This window comes from Gobio gobio (assembly GCF_949357685.1).
Source record: "Gobio gobio genome assembly, chromosome: 17".
Lineage (NCBI taxonomy): Eukaryota > Metazoa > Chordata > Actinopteri > Cypriniformes > Gobionidae > Gobio > Gobio gobio.
The window spans coordinates 21,307,230-21,327,299 of record NC_137110.1 but is presented as its reverse complement, the minus strand read 5'-3'; the positions used below and the strand labels follow the sequence as shown (position 1 = coordinate 21,327,299).

At 39.7% G+C, this 20,070-nt stretch overlaps 1 protein-coding gene across 1 annotated transcript in view; it reads right to left on the bottom strand.

Annotated features, from left to right (window-relative positions):
* Window positions 1-181: 181 nt before the first annotated feature.
* Window positions 182-20,070, bottom strand: part of raver2 (ribonucleoprotein, PTB-binding 2) — a gene marked incomplete at its 5' end in the record, with an annotated part of 89,563 nt that continues 69,674 nt past the window's right edge. The window contains 9 exons of the mRNA XM_079840806.1: window positions 182-3,164; window positions 5,567-5,758; window positions 7,106-7,228; window positions 7,470-7,571; window positions 14,212-14,360; window positions 14,626-14,737; window positions 18,080-18,399; window positions 18,823-18,931; window positions 19,441-19,539. Of these exons, the coding sequence (XP_079696932.1) occupies window positions 3,027-3,164; window positions 5,567-5,758; window positions 7,106-7,228; window positions 7,470-7,571; window positions 14,212-14,360; window positions 14,626-14,737; window positions 18,080-18,399; window positions 18,823-18,931; window positions 19,441-19,539 (1,344 nt within the window). The 3' untranslated portion in view covers window positions 182-3,026. The remainder of the gene's footprint in view (window positions 3,165-5,566; window positions 5,759-7,105; window positions 7,229-7,469; window positions 7,572-14,211; window positions 14,361-14,625; window positions 14,738-18,079; window positions 18,400-18,822; window positions 18,932-19,440; window positions 19,540-20,070) is intronic.

Sequence of the window (20,070 nt, the reverse complement as noted above, 5' to 3'; positions counted from 1 at the left end):
GCTTAATCCTCACACATGGTTCCTGAAAAGGGAAAACGATTCATCTCCCTCCCAGTTGGAAGTGTCATGTGGGTTTGCACTGAAGGAATTGTGAAATGTACGTTCATATCTACGCCTCCACCGTGGCCACAATGGAGTTGAGAATGGAGTCAAATGATGAAACATAACAGAAATCATTTTTCTGTCCTTTAATGTTGATTGCAAAACAATTCCATCTGCTCAAAATTAACCCCAACCCTATTTTCCTCAAAAAAGAATGACAACAAAATTTTAATCTAACAGGGTACATAAATACACATAAATAAATACCATTTTTTTTGTAGTTAAATACTCAAAAGCGTTGAGCTCTGAAACATCTATTGAAAAAAGGAGAAAACAGTTTTTTCGTGTATTGCAGGAGTATACGCATGCTTCTAAAAATAGCTTATTCACAGTAAAGCAATATCAATAGAGTTTGGATTATAAAATATTGCAAAATCTTAATTCAAGGTGAAAAAAAAAACCTACAACCTTGTAAACTAAAAACAGGCTGCAATATGAGTACAAAGCACAATAGTGTTGAGAACCCTGCATGTTTTGAACAGGCGACTGTACCGTCTATATCATTGAGACACTTTAGTATTGCAAAGCTTTGAGATACAAGTGCACACGTACACGTTCATGACATTCAGAGGGGTAAAGGTCCTCGCAATGAGCGGACAGATGTGCAGAATACAGTCTTGACTTGAAATACAAGGGGACATCGATATGACCATCAGCAAAAACGGTAAGAAATACCAGGTTCGTAAAAGCAAAGAGGCACAATTTTCCATATCCTTCAGCTTTCGATGGAAACAGGAACACTTTTTGGGAGATTATTTCATTTCATCGTGTAATTTGGAGCAGTTGTGGTACGGTTGAAGAACAGGAGAGAGAAGACACATGGGAAGGTGACCAGAAATACATGTGCTTTATAATCCCTGTAGCGTGTCACTTCGCAACAAATCGTATTTCTTATTCTCTAGAAACAAACGGCTTACGTCAAACTGAACTTGAGCACAGAGAACTAGCGACATGTAAGCTAAAACGCCCAGAATTCCCTCAGAACAAAATAAAAAAAAAGGCCTCTGTGTTTATAAATGGTGTTTTTGTGCTGAAAGTGGGACGCAGAGCCTCAGGTGCGGATGTAAATTTGGGATTGTCTTTATACTTGTCAAAACACAAAGGAACATAAATAGGACGCAATAACAGAGGCTCCTCCTCGGATGTATTGTCAGTCTGTTGTGGAGGTGAGAGAATGGCTTTCAGCGAGAGAACAAACAAGTGACAATCACTTCAAAAGTGTAGAAAAAAGAAGGCACACAGCCTTAATCATAAACGGAAGAACACGCCAAGCAAACGTCTGCATGACAGCTACGCTTGACCAGGAATCAACACGGTATGCTGCAAAAAATCCAATTCTTAATGGGTTTCTGTCTGGTTTACCACTAATAATATCGAAACAAGCACAGTGCAAAGTAAAAGGGATAGTTCAAAATTCTGTCACTACTCAACTTCATGTCCTAATTATGAAGAATGTTACTGTTTTGTCTAAACAATGAAACTCAATAGGGTCCAAAACAAAATCAGACCTCACTGACTTCCCATTGTATGGATCAGTGTTATTATGAACTAAAACTAGACCTAAACATAAAAAAATTAAATGAAATAAAACAAATATTAAATGAAAAGGTTAAACTTAAAAATAAAAATGAGAAATGTTTTTTTGTAAAACAAAAATAAAGCTAAATAGAAATATTAAAAGTGAAAAGACTAAAAAACATGTTTTTTTTTTAATAAATACTATGATGGTATATAAATAATACTAAAATAATAAAAACTTTCCACACAAAGTCATGCATGGTTTGAGAATCAATGGAATGGCAGAATTTTCATTTTTGTGAACTACTCCTTTAAGACTTAATTTGTTCCATTGGGAGATTTGTGGCACTTGTTTTAAGTTTAGACAGAAAAAGGCATTATCTTAATATCTCACTTAATCAGCCTATGTATATTTACCTTTTTTCAAACATATTTCAACTAAAAGACTGGATTAAAAACAGGATTTTTGCAGCATGAAATCACCAAAATAATAGACTCTCTCCATTTAAAGATGAAAAGAGATTAAACCACAGAACAACAGACGACTAATATTCATATAAAGGCATTATGTTAGATTATTAAAATGTGGGTGTTTGCATCAGGACGTTTTGCCAGGTGTCTATCCAATACATGGCACTCGAACCCTTGACATCCTTCCAACAGACTATTACAACAACTATAGTAATATATTATTACTCTTAATGTTATTAAAAACAAACCACTGGCAGCATTGTAGCTGAGGGTTGTGGGAAGGTCACCTTAAAGTATGTGGTAGAGAAGGAAGAGGTTATTGCCTTCGCCATGTCTTCTCTGAGCGCAGTGTTTTAAGGCTCCTGCAGTATTCAGAATGGCTGGTCGTTCCTACAGATACAGCAGTATTTACAGAGACACGTTCAAGATTAATCGTCAAAGATGGAAAAGGAAAGCCGATTGATAGTCAAGATAAACAATGACGCATTAAGCAAGACGTAATATTAATAATATTTTCATATCTGTACACTGTAAAAAATACACTCATTTTGCAGAATATACAATATACATTGGCTATGCTCTACCCTGTCAAGAAAACCAAAAATCTCTGAGTGTAGCTCTATCTTTATCAGCCCTTAACCGTACAGTAACACACGGACACGGAAACCCCCCTCTTGAGTGGAATGGTACGCCCCGCCTGCGAGAGAGAGGTAAAAAAAGCAGAACAGAAAATACCAACTATCTTGAGAGGTCCTGCCTGGCATCGGACAGAAACAAGAACAGTACCCAGATCCACATACGGTTCAAGAAGGGGAATATACCTCCTTCTGCACAATAAAATGTACAATCTTTTCATAAATATCAGTTATAGACTACAAGTTAAGGCCTGGACATGACGACGACAACATACAGCGAGGAGTGAGAGCGAGTGCGAGTTAGATCCTCTTCTTCTTGAAGTAGTCTGCGTACTGGCCTCCAAGACCCTGCGAGTGCTGGCCTACATACGGCCCCTCTGATGTCACTTCCTGTGTAGGCAGTGTTGGGTATTCTCGCTTTTGCCCTCTAGCCTGACTCTAGGAGAGAGAGAGAGAGCAGAAGTGATTATAGTGATTAGAATGATTTCACCTGTTTGATAATGATTATGTAAGTGACTCATAATTCACTGTAAGCTTGAGGCTGAGTGACGTTCAGTAAATGACTGATGGAGTTTTTGTGTTCCATACAGTAAATGAGCGACGGCGTCTCCCTCAGCCCACACACACGCGTCTGAGGAATTTTCTCTGACTCTTGCACTATGATAAAGCGCCTATTGTTGAATCAGTGAAGTTAGAGGTGTTTATCTCTCAATGTGTCAGTCTTCTACTTCCAACTGAAGAACAAAGTTACTGCCAGACTCCTACTGGTTTTCATCTTCACCAACAAGCAGAGCATCTATCTATCTATCTATCTATCTATCTATCTATCTATCTATCTATCTATCTATCTATCTATCTATCTATCTATCTATCTATCTATCTATCTATCTATCTATCTATCTATCTATCTATCTATCTATCTATCTATCTATCTATCTATCTATCATTCTGTCTGTCTGTCTGTTGTTCCATCCATCCAAATATCTATCCATCTACACTATGTTGCCAAAAGTATTGGGACACCCCTCCAAATCATTGAATTCAGGTGTTCCAATCACTTCCATGGCCACAGATGTATAAATCAAGCACCTAGGCATGCAGACGCTTCTACAAACATTTGTGAGAGAATGTGTTGCTCTCAGGAGCTCAGTGAATTCAAGTGTAGTACCGTGATAGGTTGCCACCTGTACAATAAGTCCATTCATGAAATTTCCTCACAACTAAATATTCCACGGTCAACTGTTAGTGGTATTATAACAAAGTGGAAGCATTTGGGAACAACAGCAACTCAGCAGTAGGCCTCGTAAAATCACAGAGCGGGGTCAGCGCATGCACAGTGCGCAGAAGTCGCCAACTTTCTGCAGAGTCAATAGCTATAGAGCTCCAAACTTTGTGTGGCCTTCAGATTAGCTCAAGAACAGTGTGTAGAGAGCTTCATGGAATGGGTTTTCATGGCCGAGCAGCTGCATCCAAGCCTTACATCACCAAGTACAATGGAAAGCATCGGATGCAGTGGTGTAAGGCACGCCGCCACTGGACTCAAGAGCAGTGGAGATGTGTTCTCTGGAGTGACGAATCACGCTTCTCTGTCTGGCAATCCGATGGAAGAGTCTGGGTTTGGCAGTCGCCAGAAGAATGGTATTTGTCTGACTGCATTGTGCCAAGTGTAAAGTTTGGTGGAGGGGGAATTATGGTGTGGGGTTGTTTTTCAGGGGTTGGGCTTGGCCCCTTAGTTCCAGTGAAAGGAACTCATAGGCCGCATTTACACTGCACGTCTTGATGCACAATTCCGATTTGGTGACTATATCCGATTTTTTTTGACGACCCACTTACATCATCTTTTAAAAGGAAGCCGTATCCGATAATTGCATTTACACTATACACTGACAAAGCAGCCCAAGACGTTCTGACCCGGAAAAGTAAGTAAAACGGCACGATATGCAATGGATGCAGACAAAATTATTATTCAATCTTTAAAGGTCAGCAAAATGCACATATCCGAATCATATCGGATTTATTCCCATATATGAGTGAGGCCTGAATCCGATCTGAGGATATCGGAATTCATGCGTTTTTTTCCTGCTTACACGTTCACATGTAATATCCGATCTGTGCCACATGGGAGGGAAAAATCGGAATTGGGTCAGTTGAACCATGCAGTGTAAATGAAGCCTTAATGCTTCCGCATACCAAGACATTTTGTATCATTTCATGTTCCCAACTTTGTGGGAACAGTTTGTGGATGGCCCCTTCCTGTTCCAACATGACTGCGCACCAGTGCACAAAGCAAGGGCCATAAAGACAAGGATGATCGAGTTTGGTGTGGAGGAACTCGACTGGCCTGCACAGAGTCCTGACCTCAACCCGATAGAACACCTTTGGGATGAATTAGAGCAGTGACTGTGAGCCAGGCCTTCTCGTCCAAAATTAGTGCCTGACCTCACAAATGCGCTTCTAGAACAATGGCCAAAATTCCCACAAACACACTCTTTGTGGAAAGCCTTCCCAGAAGAGTTGAAGCAGTTATAGCGGCAAAGGGTGGGCCATTCAGAATAAATTCACATTATGAAATCGTCACAATTTGAGATATAAAGTCATAATTGCCTTTATAATTAAATTTTTTTTTACCCCACTATGGAAGCCTAGATTGGAAGTGACCTCAGATGAGTAAGTTATGCTTCATGCATCGCTATACTATTGATAATGGACAATTTACCTTATTTGTAACATAAACAGACACCTAAAAGATTACATATTGTGTTACATCCTATTATTTCAGATTCTCAGGTCTCATGCTATGTGGTTTGTCGAAGTTCTCTTTATCTCACACACACACTCACATAATAGTAGTTGTTCCAGTCGTTGGCTGTGGGTACAGTGGGTGTGTGCGCGGCGGGGCTGGCCGTGTGTGTCGGTGTGATGAAGCCCGGCATGATGGGAAGGGCACTGTAGGTGGGCAGCAGGGTCTGAGCACTGCCATTCAGAGAGGTGTGCAGAGGCGCACTCAAGGGGGTCTTCACCACCTCCACCTCCTATAGAGAGACACGCAGAGACATCATAAAACATTTATACATACACTTATACTCTATCTATCCAAATGCAACACACACTATTCAGATTACAGGCCTCTATCTCTCTCACACACACACACATACACATTGGCCCAGCTGCTGTGCTGAGGAGTGATGGAGTGTTTTCAGCAGGATCTCATGTCCTAAGAGTGTCATGAGACTAAATGAGGAATGTGTGTCTGACCTGTAACACCACCTGCCACCACATTTACATAAGCTTAAACACCCCACACAAATACCACCACCACCAACACACACACATACAGAAAGATGAGCAAACTTTTACCACACAAAAGCATGCATGTACAGTATGTTGTGAAAAAAATGCACTATTTCTAGGCCATTAATCAAATATAAACATTTGTGACAGTGGAACAATACAATTCATGCTGCTGCCATTAAAGCAAAGGTATTCTGTCCACAGAATGCAGCGATTGATAAATCATAATTATGTATATAGACTTGTATATATAAATATACTACCCCCATACTTTTATTCAGCAAGGACACATTAACGTGAACATTGTATTCATTAAGAATGTTGAAACATGTATAATTTCTCCACAAAAATATTAAGCAGCACTGCACAGCACTGTAATAATAAGAAATGTTTCTTGAGCACCAAATCAGCCTATTAAAACGATTTCTGGAGGATCATGTGACACTGAAGACTAAAGTAATGGATGCTGAAAATCTTGCTTTGCCATCACAGGAATTAATTATGTTTTAAAGTACATTCAAATATAAAACAGTTATTTTAAACTATAATAATATTATATAAATTGTATAATTACTGTTTTACTGTATTGTTATTTTTAATCATGTTCTGATCTTTTGTTTTTACTGACACACTTTTTGATTTCATGCTGTAATATGGTAGGAAACACAATCCGTACAGATCTTTTGTGTTGCTGAACTCATACGGTTTACATACAGTATATGCCTACAGAGAAATAGTCTCATTTCTGATCTATTTTAGTCTGTGACAGTATTAATGATTTGCAGTAAGTCAAAGAGTGATCCATCATAAAGAGAGGCCGTGTCAGCCACGAGACACTTAGACGCAGTGGAAGTCCAGGCTTTTGACTTTCCTGACATCTGTCAGAAGAAAGACGGCTAGAGTAATTCTACCTCCAGAGAGTGTGTGATGTTAACCGTTTAGCATTTCTGCTGCAGTGTATGTGTGTATTTCTGCACAGTATAATCCTCTTTCACTCTGTAGAGTTTTTGAGATGGACAGAGGTGGTTAATGTACACTGTAAAGTGAGCATGATTAAGCATGATGTCTGTCTGTGTAGTGTAGTGTACCTTGCTGACATCTCGGTGCTGGTAGACTTGAGCAGCTGTCTGGCCCATCTGTGTCTGAGAATAGTACTGACTGACAGCATGCATGTAGGAACTGTAGTCTCCATATGAGGAGGTGACCACCACCTGAGACAAACAAACACACAATATATTTGTATATTTTCTTAGTAAATGTTTTTATTATAACCCAGGGGCTTTGCGATCACAAGTTTTACATGCTCATGAAGACATTATTTAGTATGTTTATTACGCCGTTTTCCTCACAGAGACAGCGTAGATAATTTCAGGATTTTCTTATACAATGATACAATGTAAAATGGGCACTTTGCTATAGTATTGTATTGTCCTTGGGTATGTGTGTGCTTACCTGAGGTTGCTCTTTTGTGCATTCAGTAACTGCAGCTGTCTCTTGGCTTGTGTTTCCGTAGGTCTGTGCTTGGTAGTGTTGGTACCACTGCTGCATGGCCTCCTGTCACACAGAGACACAGATCAGAACCAACGGAACAGAATAAAATACAGTCAGACAAAGCTATAACAGGAACTATATGAGGACTTGAGGTCTTGATTGTCTTAAGGCCCCAATGTACTTCAAGGGAAATCGAAGAACAAACTGGTGAGATGTCATTTTGAACAAAATCAGGCTCAAATAAAGTTAATTTCAGGAATTGGAAATTTTTTCCAGAAAAAAAGAGTTATTTCAACTTTTTGCAACTTTTTGGCCCAGACGCAGATGACGAGAAGCGACACCGCAGTTGGCTTTTGTCGCCGCTAGTTCTTTGATGTCAGTTTTGTTTGTCTGGACCTTTACTATCATGTCACAGCCTCAGATGGCATATCAAGTCTATTCACTGACAATTTGACAAAATGGCAATATGGCTTTATAGGATTTTACAGGAATCCATCAGACAAAAAAATGTGTGCTTACAAAGTACAGGGTGGCTCCAGTGGTGCCCTTGTGCCCAATCGGGAACCATTCTGCACCTTTCCACCACTGAAAAGACAGTTCCATTCTTTCCATCCCTAAAACAATGCTGGTCTCGAATCAGGAACCACTAACATCAGAGTCAAAATAGAGTGTTTCCATAGACAGTAAAAGAAATGGACACAGCGACCCCAAAGACTTAAATGCAGAAAAGTGAAGTCAATTAGAAGCACTCACTTCCTGATGGCTGAGCGTACTGCGCAGCCTCAGACTGAGCTTGACGATGTAGATGTGACGTGAGCAACCTGTCTGACAGTTGTAAGTCTTCTAGTAGTTGTGCCAAGTGAAATCTGAATCACCGAATCTTGCAGAGATGGAGAGCATGAGCAGGGGCAACTTTTGGTTTGCATAGTATTTATTTATTTTAAAATTGAACGGCAGTACACCATTTTAAGTTAATGCATCCTGTCTATACGGGTATATACGGTAACTTCTCTACTACGCAACAGAGTCGCGTGGTTTTGACGCAATCGTTAGCCTATTTTTACAAAAGCGGCTTCTACAGGGCGATAGTGTAAGATACAAGGTAATGGAGACTTTTATATATTGTCGTGTTTCTTTAGAAATAAACAATGGACAAATGGAGTCTTTAAACGCCTCAGATGTAAAGTTATTCGCTGTCAAAGTGACGCCAAAATGAATGGGAGTCAATGGAAATGCTAACAGCAGGTGATGGCTTGGTTAGCAATGGCTGCCCCTTTGGAAGGAACGGTTTCCGGGTGTAGGATTACCCCCTTGAGAGTTTCTGAGCAAGACGATTTGGGGATTTATGGTTCATGGCATTGCATCTTTCAAAAACATTGAGTTTTGTAGGAGAAACTTAGCCTGACGTCGTCATACTCAGATTCTAGTCAGAATATGAGTCTGATATTGCTCCATTGTGCTGTGATTATGGGGCATTTCAACCAAACCAGGAAAGAAAATACCTCTGCACTGAATTGGATAGACCTACAACCAATCAGAGCAATGGAGTAAGTGACGCATGTTGAGCAACGCAATGAACGCATAGTTGTCAACAGAACTCAACTGCACACACGCTGGAAGAAGTAGAAGAAGATGAGTGTAAACGATCTTTGCCGGTGTTTTAAAAAAGATTTTAAGGAAACACAGAGTTCTTACCGACGCGATCATCATTTTTGAGAGAAATAGTAAAGGTGAATGAATATACGAACAAGTTCTCCGTTAAGGAAAGAATTCAACCCAGATACTCTTTGGTGACGTGCATGATTACGTTACTGTTGAGCATTCGTCCATCATCGTATGAAGCCTGTCCTGACAATTTGATTGGTCAGAACAGCTCTGGTTCGAGCATAGTTGCTCCACAACGGATCAAGTACAGACCGAACTTCCCAACCTCAAATGTTCGGCTGACATCCAGGCTAGGAAAAACTAGAAACTACACTAGATATCCTTGAGCACCAAGGATATCTAGTTTAGTTTGTCTCTGATTTTAGATTGATACATGGCTTCTATAGGTCCCTTACATCAGGGGTAGCCAGAATTGCTCCTGGAGGGCTACCAGCCTGCAATGCTCCAACTCTAATTAAACACACCTAAAACAGGTCAAATTGTTCAGGATTACTTGAAAATAAGAGGCAGTTGTGTAGAAGAAGGGTTGGAACTGAAGTCTGCAGGAACGTATCCCTCCAGGAGCAGGGTTGGCTACCCCTGCTTTACATGTAGGTCAGACAACTTTTTCCTCTCTAAGGGCCAGAATAAGCATCAAAGTGGACTGAACTTAATGCCGATAGTCAAAAGTCTGGCTACATGACTCTACATGACACTGACTACATTGCATCTCTTTGCGTTCAGATGCCCGCAAGGCTACATCTCCTGAGCTGCTTCCTCTTTCTCTTCGCTCCATCTGTCTAACCTTGTGGCCTAATCCGTTTCGCTAGCTTTCTCTTCTACCATTCCCTTAATATATCTCTTCCTTCTCATCTCATTCCCATCACTCCTTTCACCATTCCCTGCTCACTTTCTCTCTGGACACCTACAGCGTGAAGCTCACTGTCTCATTTCACTAAAGCTGGTGGAGTGTGTGGGAGTGTGCGACCAGATGGGACAGACAACTCACAGCCAATCTTCCTCTTCCCTCCTGTCTTTCCCCTCTGCATCTCTCGCTCCCCCTTCTCTCCCTCCAACTCTCACCCACTCCTTCTCGTATTGTCATAGGAACGCCGGCAGTAATGAGAGGGAGACCCACATTTAAGCCATTTAATCCTACTAAATTTTCTTCCCCTCCAAACTCTCTGCCAGAGAATGAGTAGGGGATCACCCTAAAGACACTGGAAGGAATCTGAGAGACTGTGGGAGGACTGCAACTCTTTCTCCTTCCCTCTCATCCTCTCCTGGAGCACATTTTCCTCTCCTCTGCATCTGCTGAAATCCTTACATACTGATTTGTATTTCATTTCATTTCATTTCATTTGTATTTCTGACTTTTGGACAGAGCAGTGTAGAGTGGCAGGATATTATTGGGGAGAAAGAAGGGGAATGGGAATCGGAACATGACATAGGGTGAATTTGAATCTGCATTTCAGGGATAGCACTGTGTCCTAACCTGGGGTTTGGGTTTGGCTGGTTAGCTTGGGCCAGTTAGCTCCTGCTGGTAGATGCCATGACTACACTATCAGTGTTGTTATTGTTAACAAAAACTAAAATTATTAAAACGAATTAAAACAATGAAACTATTAACTAAAGATATTAAAAATTAATTCAAATAAAGCTGATATAAAAGAAAATATAAATATTAAGATAAAAAACCTAAACTTAAAAAGGAAAATTAGAAATGTTGCCTTGGCAACCAACTAAAATTACTAAAACTAATCTTTTGGAGGGCTTTTTTCAGGCACTTATTTGCCTTTCACATTTCAGGATAGTCCCTAGCAGAGCTGGACATTAACACCCGCCAACCTGCCAAATGCGGGTGGATTTCAGCAGCGGCATGTAACGCAGTCACACCTACTAGCCACTTTGGCGGGTTGAATTGTATATGTAATATAGGCTATACATTTTTTAAATTGTAGTCTTTTAAAAAGGCATCTGAAATAATAAACTATGTGCAATGTAGTGTTGTTAAAAATATAGATTTTTCGATCCTGAAACACTTCAATACTCATTTTCCGCAGAATAAATACACGATACCAGCTGCGCTTTCTCGTCTCTCATCTCTCCAACAGCGAGTTGACACACAAACTCGCCTCACTCACTTGTTTCATTTGCTCCGGATGAATATTGTGAATATTATGAATAGGTGTACACACTTAAAGCCGCCTCTCAGTACTAAATTTAGTTATTTTTGGCTGCTTATATATGAGATGATATTAAAAAAATATATATAGCAGTTTTTCCCCATGGTATCGAAGTCCAAATTATGCCCAGAAGGGCCAGAACTGTGTCCATCAGCACATAATTCAGGGAGTTATAGGCCAGCCGAGCCAGTTGCTTACAGTTAGCTTATAACAGACCTCCTTGGTCCAAACTAGGTATGATCTGACAAGTTTCGAGTGAGTAGTGATTTGTCAGACCAGTCATAGATATCAGAAGATATTTGATGTTTAATGTGAAATGGGACTTAGGGCCAATGAGATTTCACTGTGAGGGTTGCAGTGAGCAACGAAGCAGAAATATAAACCAAGCGATAAACAAAAAGCTCAGTTGGGACAATTTTGTTTTTTTTTAAATAGAAGTAACTTTTATCATTTGCCAACTCTGGCTAGGACATGGTGGTGCACCACAGCTCCATTCTGATGGAACTCTTTTTGTTCTGTTTTGAACATTCATTTTATTTATTCCGTATAGACCCATCTATCTCTATTGTACAGCTGAGCATATGGCAGAATTGTTTTCTCTCATCTCTCTCGCTCTCCCTGGCTTTTACTGTCAAATTTGGGGCTCAGTGGAAACCTGTTTTAGAGAGAGAAATTGTGGGGGATATAATTGGGGAGAAAAGACTTGAGAGAGTGGGCTTAGAGCGAGACTGATTGATCGTCACAATGAACACTGGGATTTCTTCCTTTCTCTGACTGTCAAAGTCTGTTTTCCACAATGGTCAAGTACTTTCATCTGATACACAAGATCCCAAGATCACATCCTAACACCATCAAAAAAACAAAAACAGACCAGTGACTGCAAATGTGCCAGTGATGTTGCTGTTTGTATGTAACTGTTATCCAGCTAACAAAATATATATTCGAAGAACATTTTTCTTATGGGTCAAATGCATGTTTTTGTTCAATTGCATTATTTCCTTTTAAAATAATTTAATAAATTCACACGCATCACTTTATTCTATAAATTCATTTTCAGTACATTTAAATTTTTTATATTATTTTATGTTTTGGTATCTTAAAACTCAAACAAATGAACAGACTAAGAAAACTATTTAAGATTGTGTTTTACTAAGAAATTAAAAATAAAATACTACAGCATAATTTTATGTTTAAAAACTTTCATATAACCACATTTTAAAAATATCAGTAGTTTCAAAGCAGTTGAGATCATTGAAAACTTTTGTCTGGCAATTTGTATATTCTCAAATGTCAGGGTGGCACAACTGCAAACATGGGTCTTCGATTATGAATTGACAAATTAATAACAGTAAGCATGATAATGTAGCATCCAGAGGGCCCCAACTGATCCTTGTGGCAGAGTGAAAAGGTTTGTAGATCTCTCTCAAATACTGATAAAAATAGCTACTTTCAAATATGGGTAGGTTGGTACACTTTCCATGTCAAGTGGTACAACCTATGTAAAACTCTGAAAATGCTATTTTATCATAAACTTTATTGTATTAAAAAAAATTATATGTATTAACTTGCTAGCATAGGCTAATACAGGCATCTAAGTAGAAGCTTGATCAATGTAATATTATCTGTAAAAGTCAGGTGGCGCAACCAGGAAGTCAGGTGGTGCAACTGCATTTATATACCTATATGAAATAAATAAAAAAAACATTATTTAAGCTAAATAAATAATAATTTTAAGCTAAGGTTGTCTATTATTATTATTATTATTTTAATAATTGCTCTAAAATGTTTTAAAATAATTAAGTTAAAGACGTTTTACACTCAATTATTTTCATGATAATACTTTTAAAATAATTTTAAATGCCCCTATCATATCAAGTAAAGAATAAACCGGTCTCGCTTTATATTAGGTGTATTTAGCTACTGTGTACTCACGTAAAAAAAAAAAAAGTTAGGTATAATGTACTTGTTCATGTTCTTTTGCAAAACACTTGTGCTGCTATTGAGGTGGGATATTAGGTTAGGGCATGTTTGATGGTTTAAGGGTGGGTTAAGGGGTAAGGGAAGGGTCAAAAGTGTAATTATAGCTGTCATTACAGAAATTAATTACAGATATAATATGAAGGCTTTTTTAAATATAAGAACAATGTAAAACATGGATGTACACAATAAGTATATTTTATCAATTGATTAATTTCAATGCACATGTTAGTTAAAGACACTTAATATAAAGTGGGACTGAGAACAGGGAGCAGATTAAAAATGATCAGACTGTAAGAGAAGCATATATTGCAAAAATGATAAATCTTGTTTAGTACTTATCATACAGTGTTCCATTAAAGTTTCTATGCATTTAATGTTTTAAACATTTTGATGAATGCATTTTTGATATTTTAATTTCAAATTCTCAACTGACTTAAGCTGATGATTTTTTTTTTAAATTTACATATAACCAGTTTAATATGGAGAGGCACTGAAATGTAGACCTTCATGTTTTTGACCTAGTGTTACATGACGTGAGAACAGTTAGTTATTACGGTTTGTATGTTAGCAGTGACTTTAATCGTAACTTAACGAGAGTATGACAAACAGAAAATCCTCTCAGGATCCCTGAAATCAGTGTTACAGTACTTCAGGCACGACATTTTAGCTTTTTTGTAGCATAAACACCATCAAACCGATGAGAGCTTCGGATTTTCCAATGTTTCTCTATGGCGTTGAAACCTAAAGATGTCCGAGTTCCGGTCCCAGCACAAATGATACTCACCTGCTATTGGCTCATCTGCGCTCGAGGGGAGGGGCTTACCGATAGGTCAATTGATGTGTGTGTTTACCTGTGTGCATTTTCACATGTGTATTGCAGGTGTTGTAGTTACCTGTGTGTATTGCTGAGTGTATTGTTGAGTGTATTCTGCAGGAGTGGTCTCTGCGCTGTATTGACTGGGTTGGTGGGTGGCAGGCGGCAGGACTGCGCTGTATGTCCCAGTGTGCGCCTGCACAGTCTGAGGTTTACTGTTGCAGGGTGCTAAAGGAGACACAAAAATACTGATGTAAATCATGGCCTGCCCAGGGACACCTATTTAGAACATCTCTCAAACAGACAGCCTTTATCTTGTCTGCTGGTGTGGGCTGCAGCCCATCTGGCTGTGGCCTTGAGCAGGGAGAGACGAGACAGTCGTACACTGTAAATATTATAGTTGAAAATAGAGAGCTGACAGAGAAGAGCTACATTCCAAGGTCTGGCAGAAGTGAGTCATCTTCAGTGTGTGCTGTTCTGATCGTGCACGTACCTTGTAGTACCACTCCAGGAAGCACACTAGCCAGGTTTAGATATGGGTTGGAAGGCAACTTCACTTCTTTAGGAGGGTCTCCCAACAGAGACGTCTGACAACCGGATTGACTCTACAGAAAGAGATAAAGACAGCGAGAGAGACAGTGTGAGAGGAGCAAAAACACAATATGCTGCAGTTTTTTAGATGCTTATTTATTACATCACTGAGTTAGTCACATATAGACCACACAGTGAGATGTCCACTTGAGTATACAACTATAAAGATCTCTTGCAGAGAGACTCCGTCTTCTGATTGGCTGTGATTTTTTATTGATTTTGCTGTGCTGCGAATGGTGTGGACAAGTTTCTTGTCGCTGGAGTCTTATTGTATTGCTTCTGGTTAGGACATGGTATTATTATAACACGGCTAGCGACCAATCAGCATCAAGGAAAAATAATGTATTATCTATTATTGTACATTGGATTATTATATAATATTATTAATGTTATTGGTAAATAAATATATACAATATTAGGGATGTCACGGAGAGGAAATTGTAACACCAGTATATAAACTATTTGCGATCACACACTGAATCCTTCGCCATGGTTTTGTCAGAGTGGACAAGTAATTTAATCAGTGTACAGCTGAACACGTTTAACATCGACTAACGCAGCAAGCCTAATACATATTTATTGTTTTTCCCCAACTAAATGGTTGGTTGGAAGTTGTTTCACATTGTGAAAAGTAGCATTATAAAAGTAGTCCATACAATTCATGGCCTACATTCTTAAGTCTTTAGAATCCATACGGTACCTTGTCACTACCCCCTTTTATGGTACGGAAAAGAGCACAGAAGAAAGAAAGACATTCCTTTAAAGAATCGTTACTTTTTCTTTCACAGATTTCACATATAAACAGCAATCCGAGAAGGAAAGAAATGGAAAAGTACTGGCACGGAGTCTGGTATTCATCTCTAATCCAGTCACATAGAAGACAGAGCTCTCCATTAGCCTGTGTAGAGCAATGCAGTGAGTAATCAGAGCCTGCAGCACTAGTGGTCTGTCATTAGGGCTCAGAACTCTGTCAGAGTCTGTACTGAGCTCTACTAGGTGGCTGAGTGCTTGTGTCTGAATAAAGACACCTCCAGACAGAACAATGGAAATGGAGTTCTAGGAGTCGACAGAAGCACTTCAGACAGAATCATGAGTACTGTATTCAACTGTGTGCGTGTTTGTATTCAGCGTTCAAAGTGTAAAAGTATATAATACATATTGCTCGCCAAGGCTACATTTAAAAAAATTATAAAAACATTCAAACAAATAGAAAAAAATTATATATTTCTAAATATTATTATTCTAACAAATACGGAAGTCTTTCTACTTGATGTTAAATTAATTTGATGTTAGATTGCAGTCTCGTATCTCTCATGGAAGAGCTTGGATGCATAAATGGAGGAGTGACGACAGTGAAAGACGAGAGAGGACCAGGCTGCCGTTTTTTACTTTCATTTTGTGTTTATTTATTGAAGTCCTTGAATGTTCGCTGGTTCCCGCCTCCTTCTTCCCATAACAACGAACTGTGTTACTTTGGTGCCAAAACCCGGGAGGAAGGAGGGACAGGCTGTCGGAGACCGTGTGTGGCTGCCTGAGGCAGTGGTGCTGGAGCGATGGAAGCCCCGGTGGGACGGAGAGCTTGCTGCCGTGCTCCTGGGTCGAGGTGGGGTGGCTGCCATCTGAGAGGGAGCAGAGCAGTCGCCACCGTTCGCCGTGGGCCGGAGCCTGCTGCCGTCCGCCATGATGGGGAGAAGCAGGGATCTTGGGACTCGCTGCTGGCTGCCCTCAGCTGGAGGAGTCATTGCCGGACGCCAAGGGGCGGAGGAGAATCGAGCCGTCCGCCGAGGAGCATCCAGTACCATCGCATGGCACTGTGAGGAAGAGCCTCTCGGCTGGCTGAGAGCCAAGCGGAGAATTTTCTTTCTCCTCTCTACCCTCTCTCACTCCCTGTGCATGCGTCTCCTTTTCTCTCATCTTGTCTGTCCTAACCCCTAGGTGCAGTGGCCGAGACGGCATTCACGGTTCAATACGCACTTGTGAATTGTGTTTTTTCGGTTTTACATTGAATTAATTATTTTTCTACAAATTCTATAATTTGCCTCCATCCCAATACTGAACAACGCGACGTACATTCACATCACACGTTATTGGTAGAGTTATACTCACGGAACACTATAGTTATTCACAATCAAGAAAGTTCATTATTTGCATGCGTTTTAAAGCCTTGCTGGCTCATTCGCGGTTTTAACATGCGCTTTTCCGAGTGCGCGCACTAAACGCCTGTCAAACACATGACTACTGAACTAAGTAGTCGTCTTACTGCGCTAATACTGTCAAATACACACAAGGTTAACATAAACACAGTTGGTTATGTCTAAAGTGAAAGTAAAATCGCATGTGTCTGTATATTAGATGCACGCACAATGACAGCAGCGCAGCTTATTTTACATTTATTCATTCAATTTCATACTTCAATGCTGCTGTACAGCTCTGAGCTGCCAGTGTAAATCTTTATATATATTTATTTTATATTTCAAAATACACTAGGAATGTGTACAAGGGTTTTTTTTAAAGTAAAGTTTTAAGTTTAAGTAAGGGTTTTCAATTCTTTTAAGTAAAATAAAGAAAAAGTATTGCAATAAAAAGTCTTTTTTCTCCTTAACCTCTTGCTGTTCCTGTCGCCTAAGAATAGAATAACAAAAAACTGATGAGACAAGCCATCAGAACCGAACCAAAAACCGTGGTTAAAAACCGAGGTATGTATTGAACCGTGGACTAAATGTATTGTTGCATCCCTAATTTATATATATATATATTTATTTAATTGAATCACAGCTTTTGTGAATTCACAATAGCACTATGAATTTTAAATGGTTTTAAAATATTGTGCTGAAAATAATAATGAAGTTCATGGATTCTCATACATGGAATGCGCCACTTCTGGTATTTTGCTGGTTACTAGACACGGGTAAATTGCAATCGAGGACTTTTTTTTTGTTTATCGAGTACTCAAAATGTATCAAGGAGTCATTACAGCCCTAATCTTGAAGACCCTGTTGGGGTTTATTCTGTGATAACAACCAGCTGCAGTATATACAAATAATTGTATTATGCAGTAACTGTTTTATAAAATTCCTAGTAGCTATAAGCGTCGGTCTGAGCCTAATAGAGCTCATGGAATCTAATGGAAAACAGCAGCATAAATATTCATAAATTTTTTTCTGTGTTCTTTGAGAGAAAAGAGTCAAGAGAGAAAGTCATATGGTTTTGGAACGACACAAACATTAGCAAATGATGATAACATTTTAAAGTCTGAGTTAAACTCTAAAAAGTTAGAGTTAAACTCTGAATTCTCAGATTTCTTCATGTTTGTCTTGAGGTGAATAATTGGAGGAGCAGAAAACAACCAGGTTTACCGTAATGGCGGTACTAGTCTGCACACTTGCACTGTGGTGGTGGTGGTTGGCTGGAGCTTTGTGTGTTGTGGTCCCCAGCAAAGGTCCCAGACTAGGTGTGTTAATCCCAGAGAGGAAGTTGTGAAGCTGTGTTTGGCAGTTTACAGATCCCCCTGTGGTTCCTGGTGGCGCAGGCTGTTTCTCCGGAGCCAGGCATGTCGCAGTGACTCCATTCTGTTCAGTGATGGAACTCACATGTGAACGTCCAGGTACATGCGACACCATTCCAGTCCCAGAGTTTCCACCCTGGGATGTGAGCTGAGAGGAGTCTTGGCCCAACTCTACAAACCAAAGAACTTTGTTAAACTTCTGTAGTAAAAAAAAAAGATTTAGCACCCAATGCATATAGTCCACACTCTGGAAAACCTTAATAGTTTAGTATTTCAATTTCTACCTCACTGTAACACCTGCATGGCACTGATATTCAAATAGAAATGACCCTGCACAAAGACATACTCTTCAAAGGTCTTTAATGCTTTGATGAATGCCTATACCAGACTTTGCACACACAAACGAGACGCACGTCTGTATAAAAGCACAAAAGAAGAAATACTAATTAAAGCAGCTGCCTCGCACTGCTTATAATGGGGCTTTGAAACATTTTGAGGATTTGCAATGCAAATGTATTTCCCTGCAGTAGTGAATGAGACCTCTGGACCAGGCCTGCGGTCTGCAAGTTTGACCGCCCAGCCAGAAGCTCTCACCTGTGGGAGAATCTCCCAACAACCCTTTCCCGAGAGGCATTGGTGCAGTTCGAAGACCCAGAACTTTCTGCAGGAGCAGCCGGGAGGGGTCACCTAAAAGACCAGGGACCTGAGAGGAAATGAGAGAGCAATGAAGAAAAAAAGAAAGCAGTAAGGCTATAATAGGGTCATGTGGCAAGTGAAAGATGAAGTACACACAGATGAGATTATGGCTACAAAGATACACCCTCCAAGACAAAACACTCACAAGCTTTAAAGGAGATTTATGTCAGCGTTATTATTGCGCAATTTTTTTATGTTTTTTTATTCCGGCACAGATGGCATTATTTTTCTTTAACCAGAACCTCAAATTTGCATAAAAAATGCCAGCTGGATGTATGGTTCTAATACTTCTCTATATAAATAAATATAAACAATGCTTCTCTGAACAAAAACTGCCGTTTTCTCATTATTTACAAAACAATTTAATGCAGACCAGTAATATCCTTGCAATAAAAGAAGACTGTTGTTGTATAACATGCATTATTTTGCTGGTAAGTGTACTGTGGTGATGTATTTCTTTTGTTATGGGTATGTTGAAACACGTGAACACACACACACACACACACAGACCCTCACATTAGTGATTTGCTTGTCTTTGATCTGTAAAAGCTGTTGTTGGGCCATCTGCATGTGAAGAAGATTCTGTAGAACAAGACCGTTTCCAAGAATGGCACTCTGCATGGAAAAATGAGAGATAGGTAGATTGCTAAACATGCTTCTTTTTGCTTTTCTATTTATCTGTGAAGTAGCTACCTATTCATCATAACATACACTATATTGTCAAAAGTATTGGGATACCCCTCCAAATAATTGAAATTAGGTGTTCCAATCACTTCCATGGCCACAGATGTATAAATCAAGCGCCTAGGCATGCAGACGCTTCTACAAACATTTGTGAGAGAATGGGTTGCTCTCAGGAGCTCAGTGAATTCAAGAGTGGTACAGTGATAGGTTGCCACCTGTGCAATAAGACCATTCGTGAAATTTCCTCACTACTAAATATTCCACGGTCAACTGTTAGTGGTATTATAACAAAGTGGAAGCATTTGGGAAAAACAGCAACTCAGCCACATAGTAGTAGGCTTCGTAAAATCACAGAGCGGGGTCAGCGCATGCTGAGGCGCACAGTGCGCAGAAGTCACCAACTTTCTGCAGAGTCAATACCTACAGACCTCCTAACGTTGTGTGGCCTTCAGATTAGTTCAA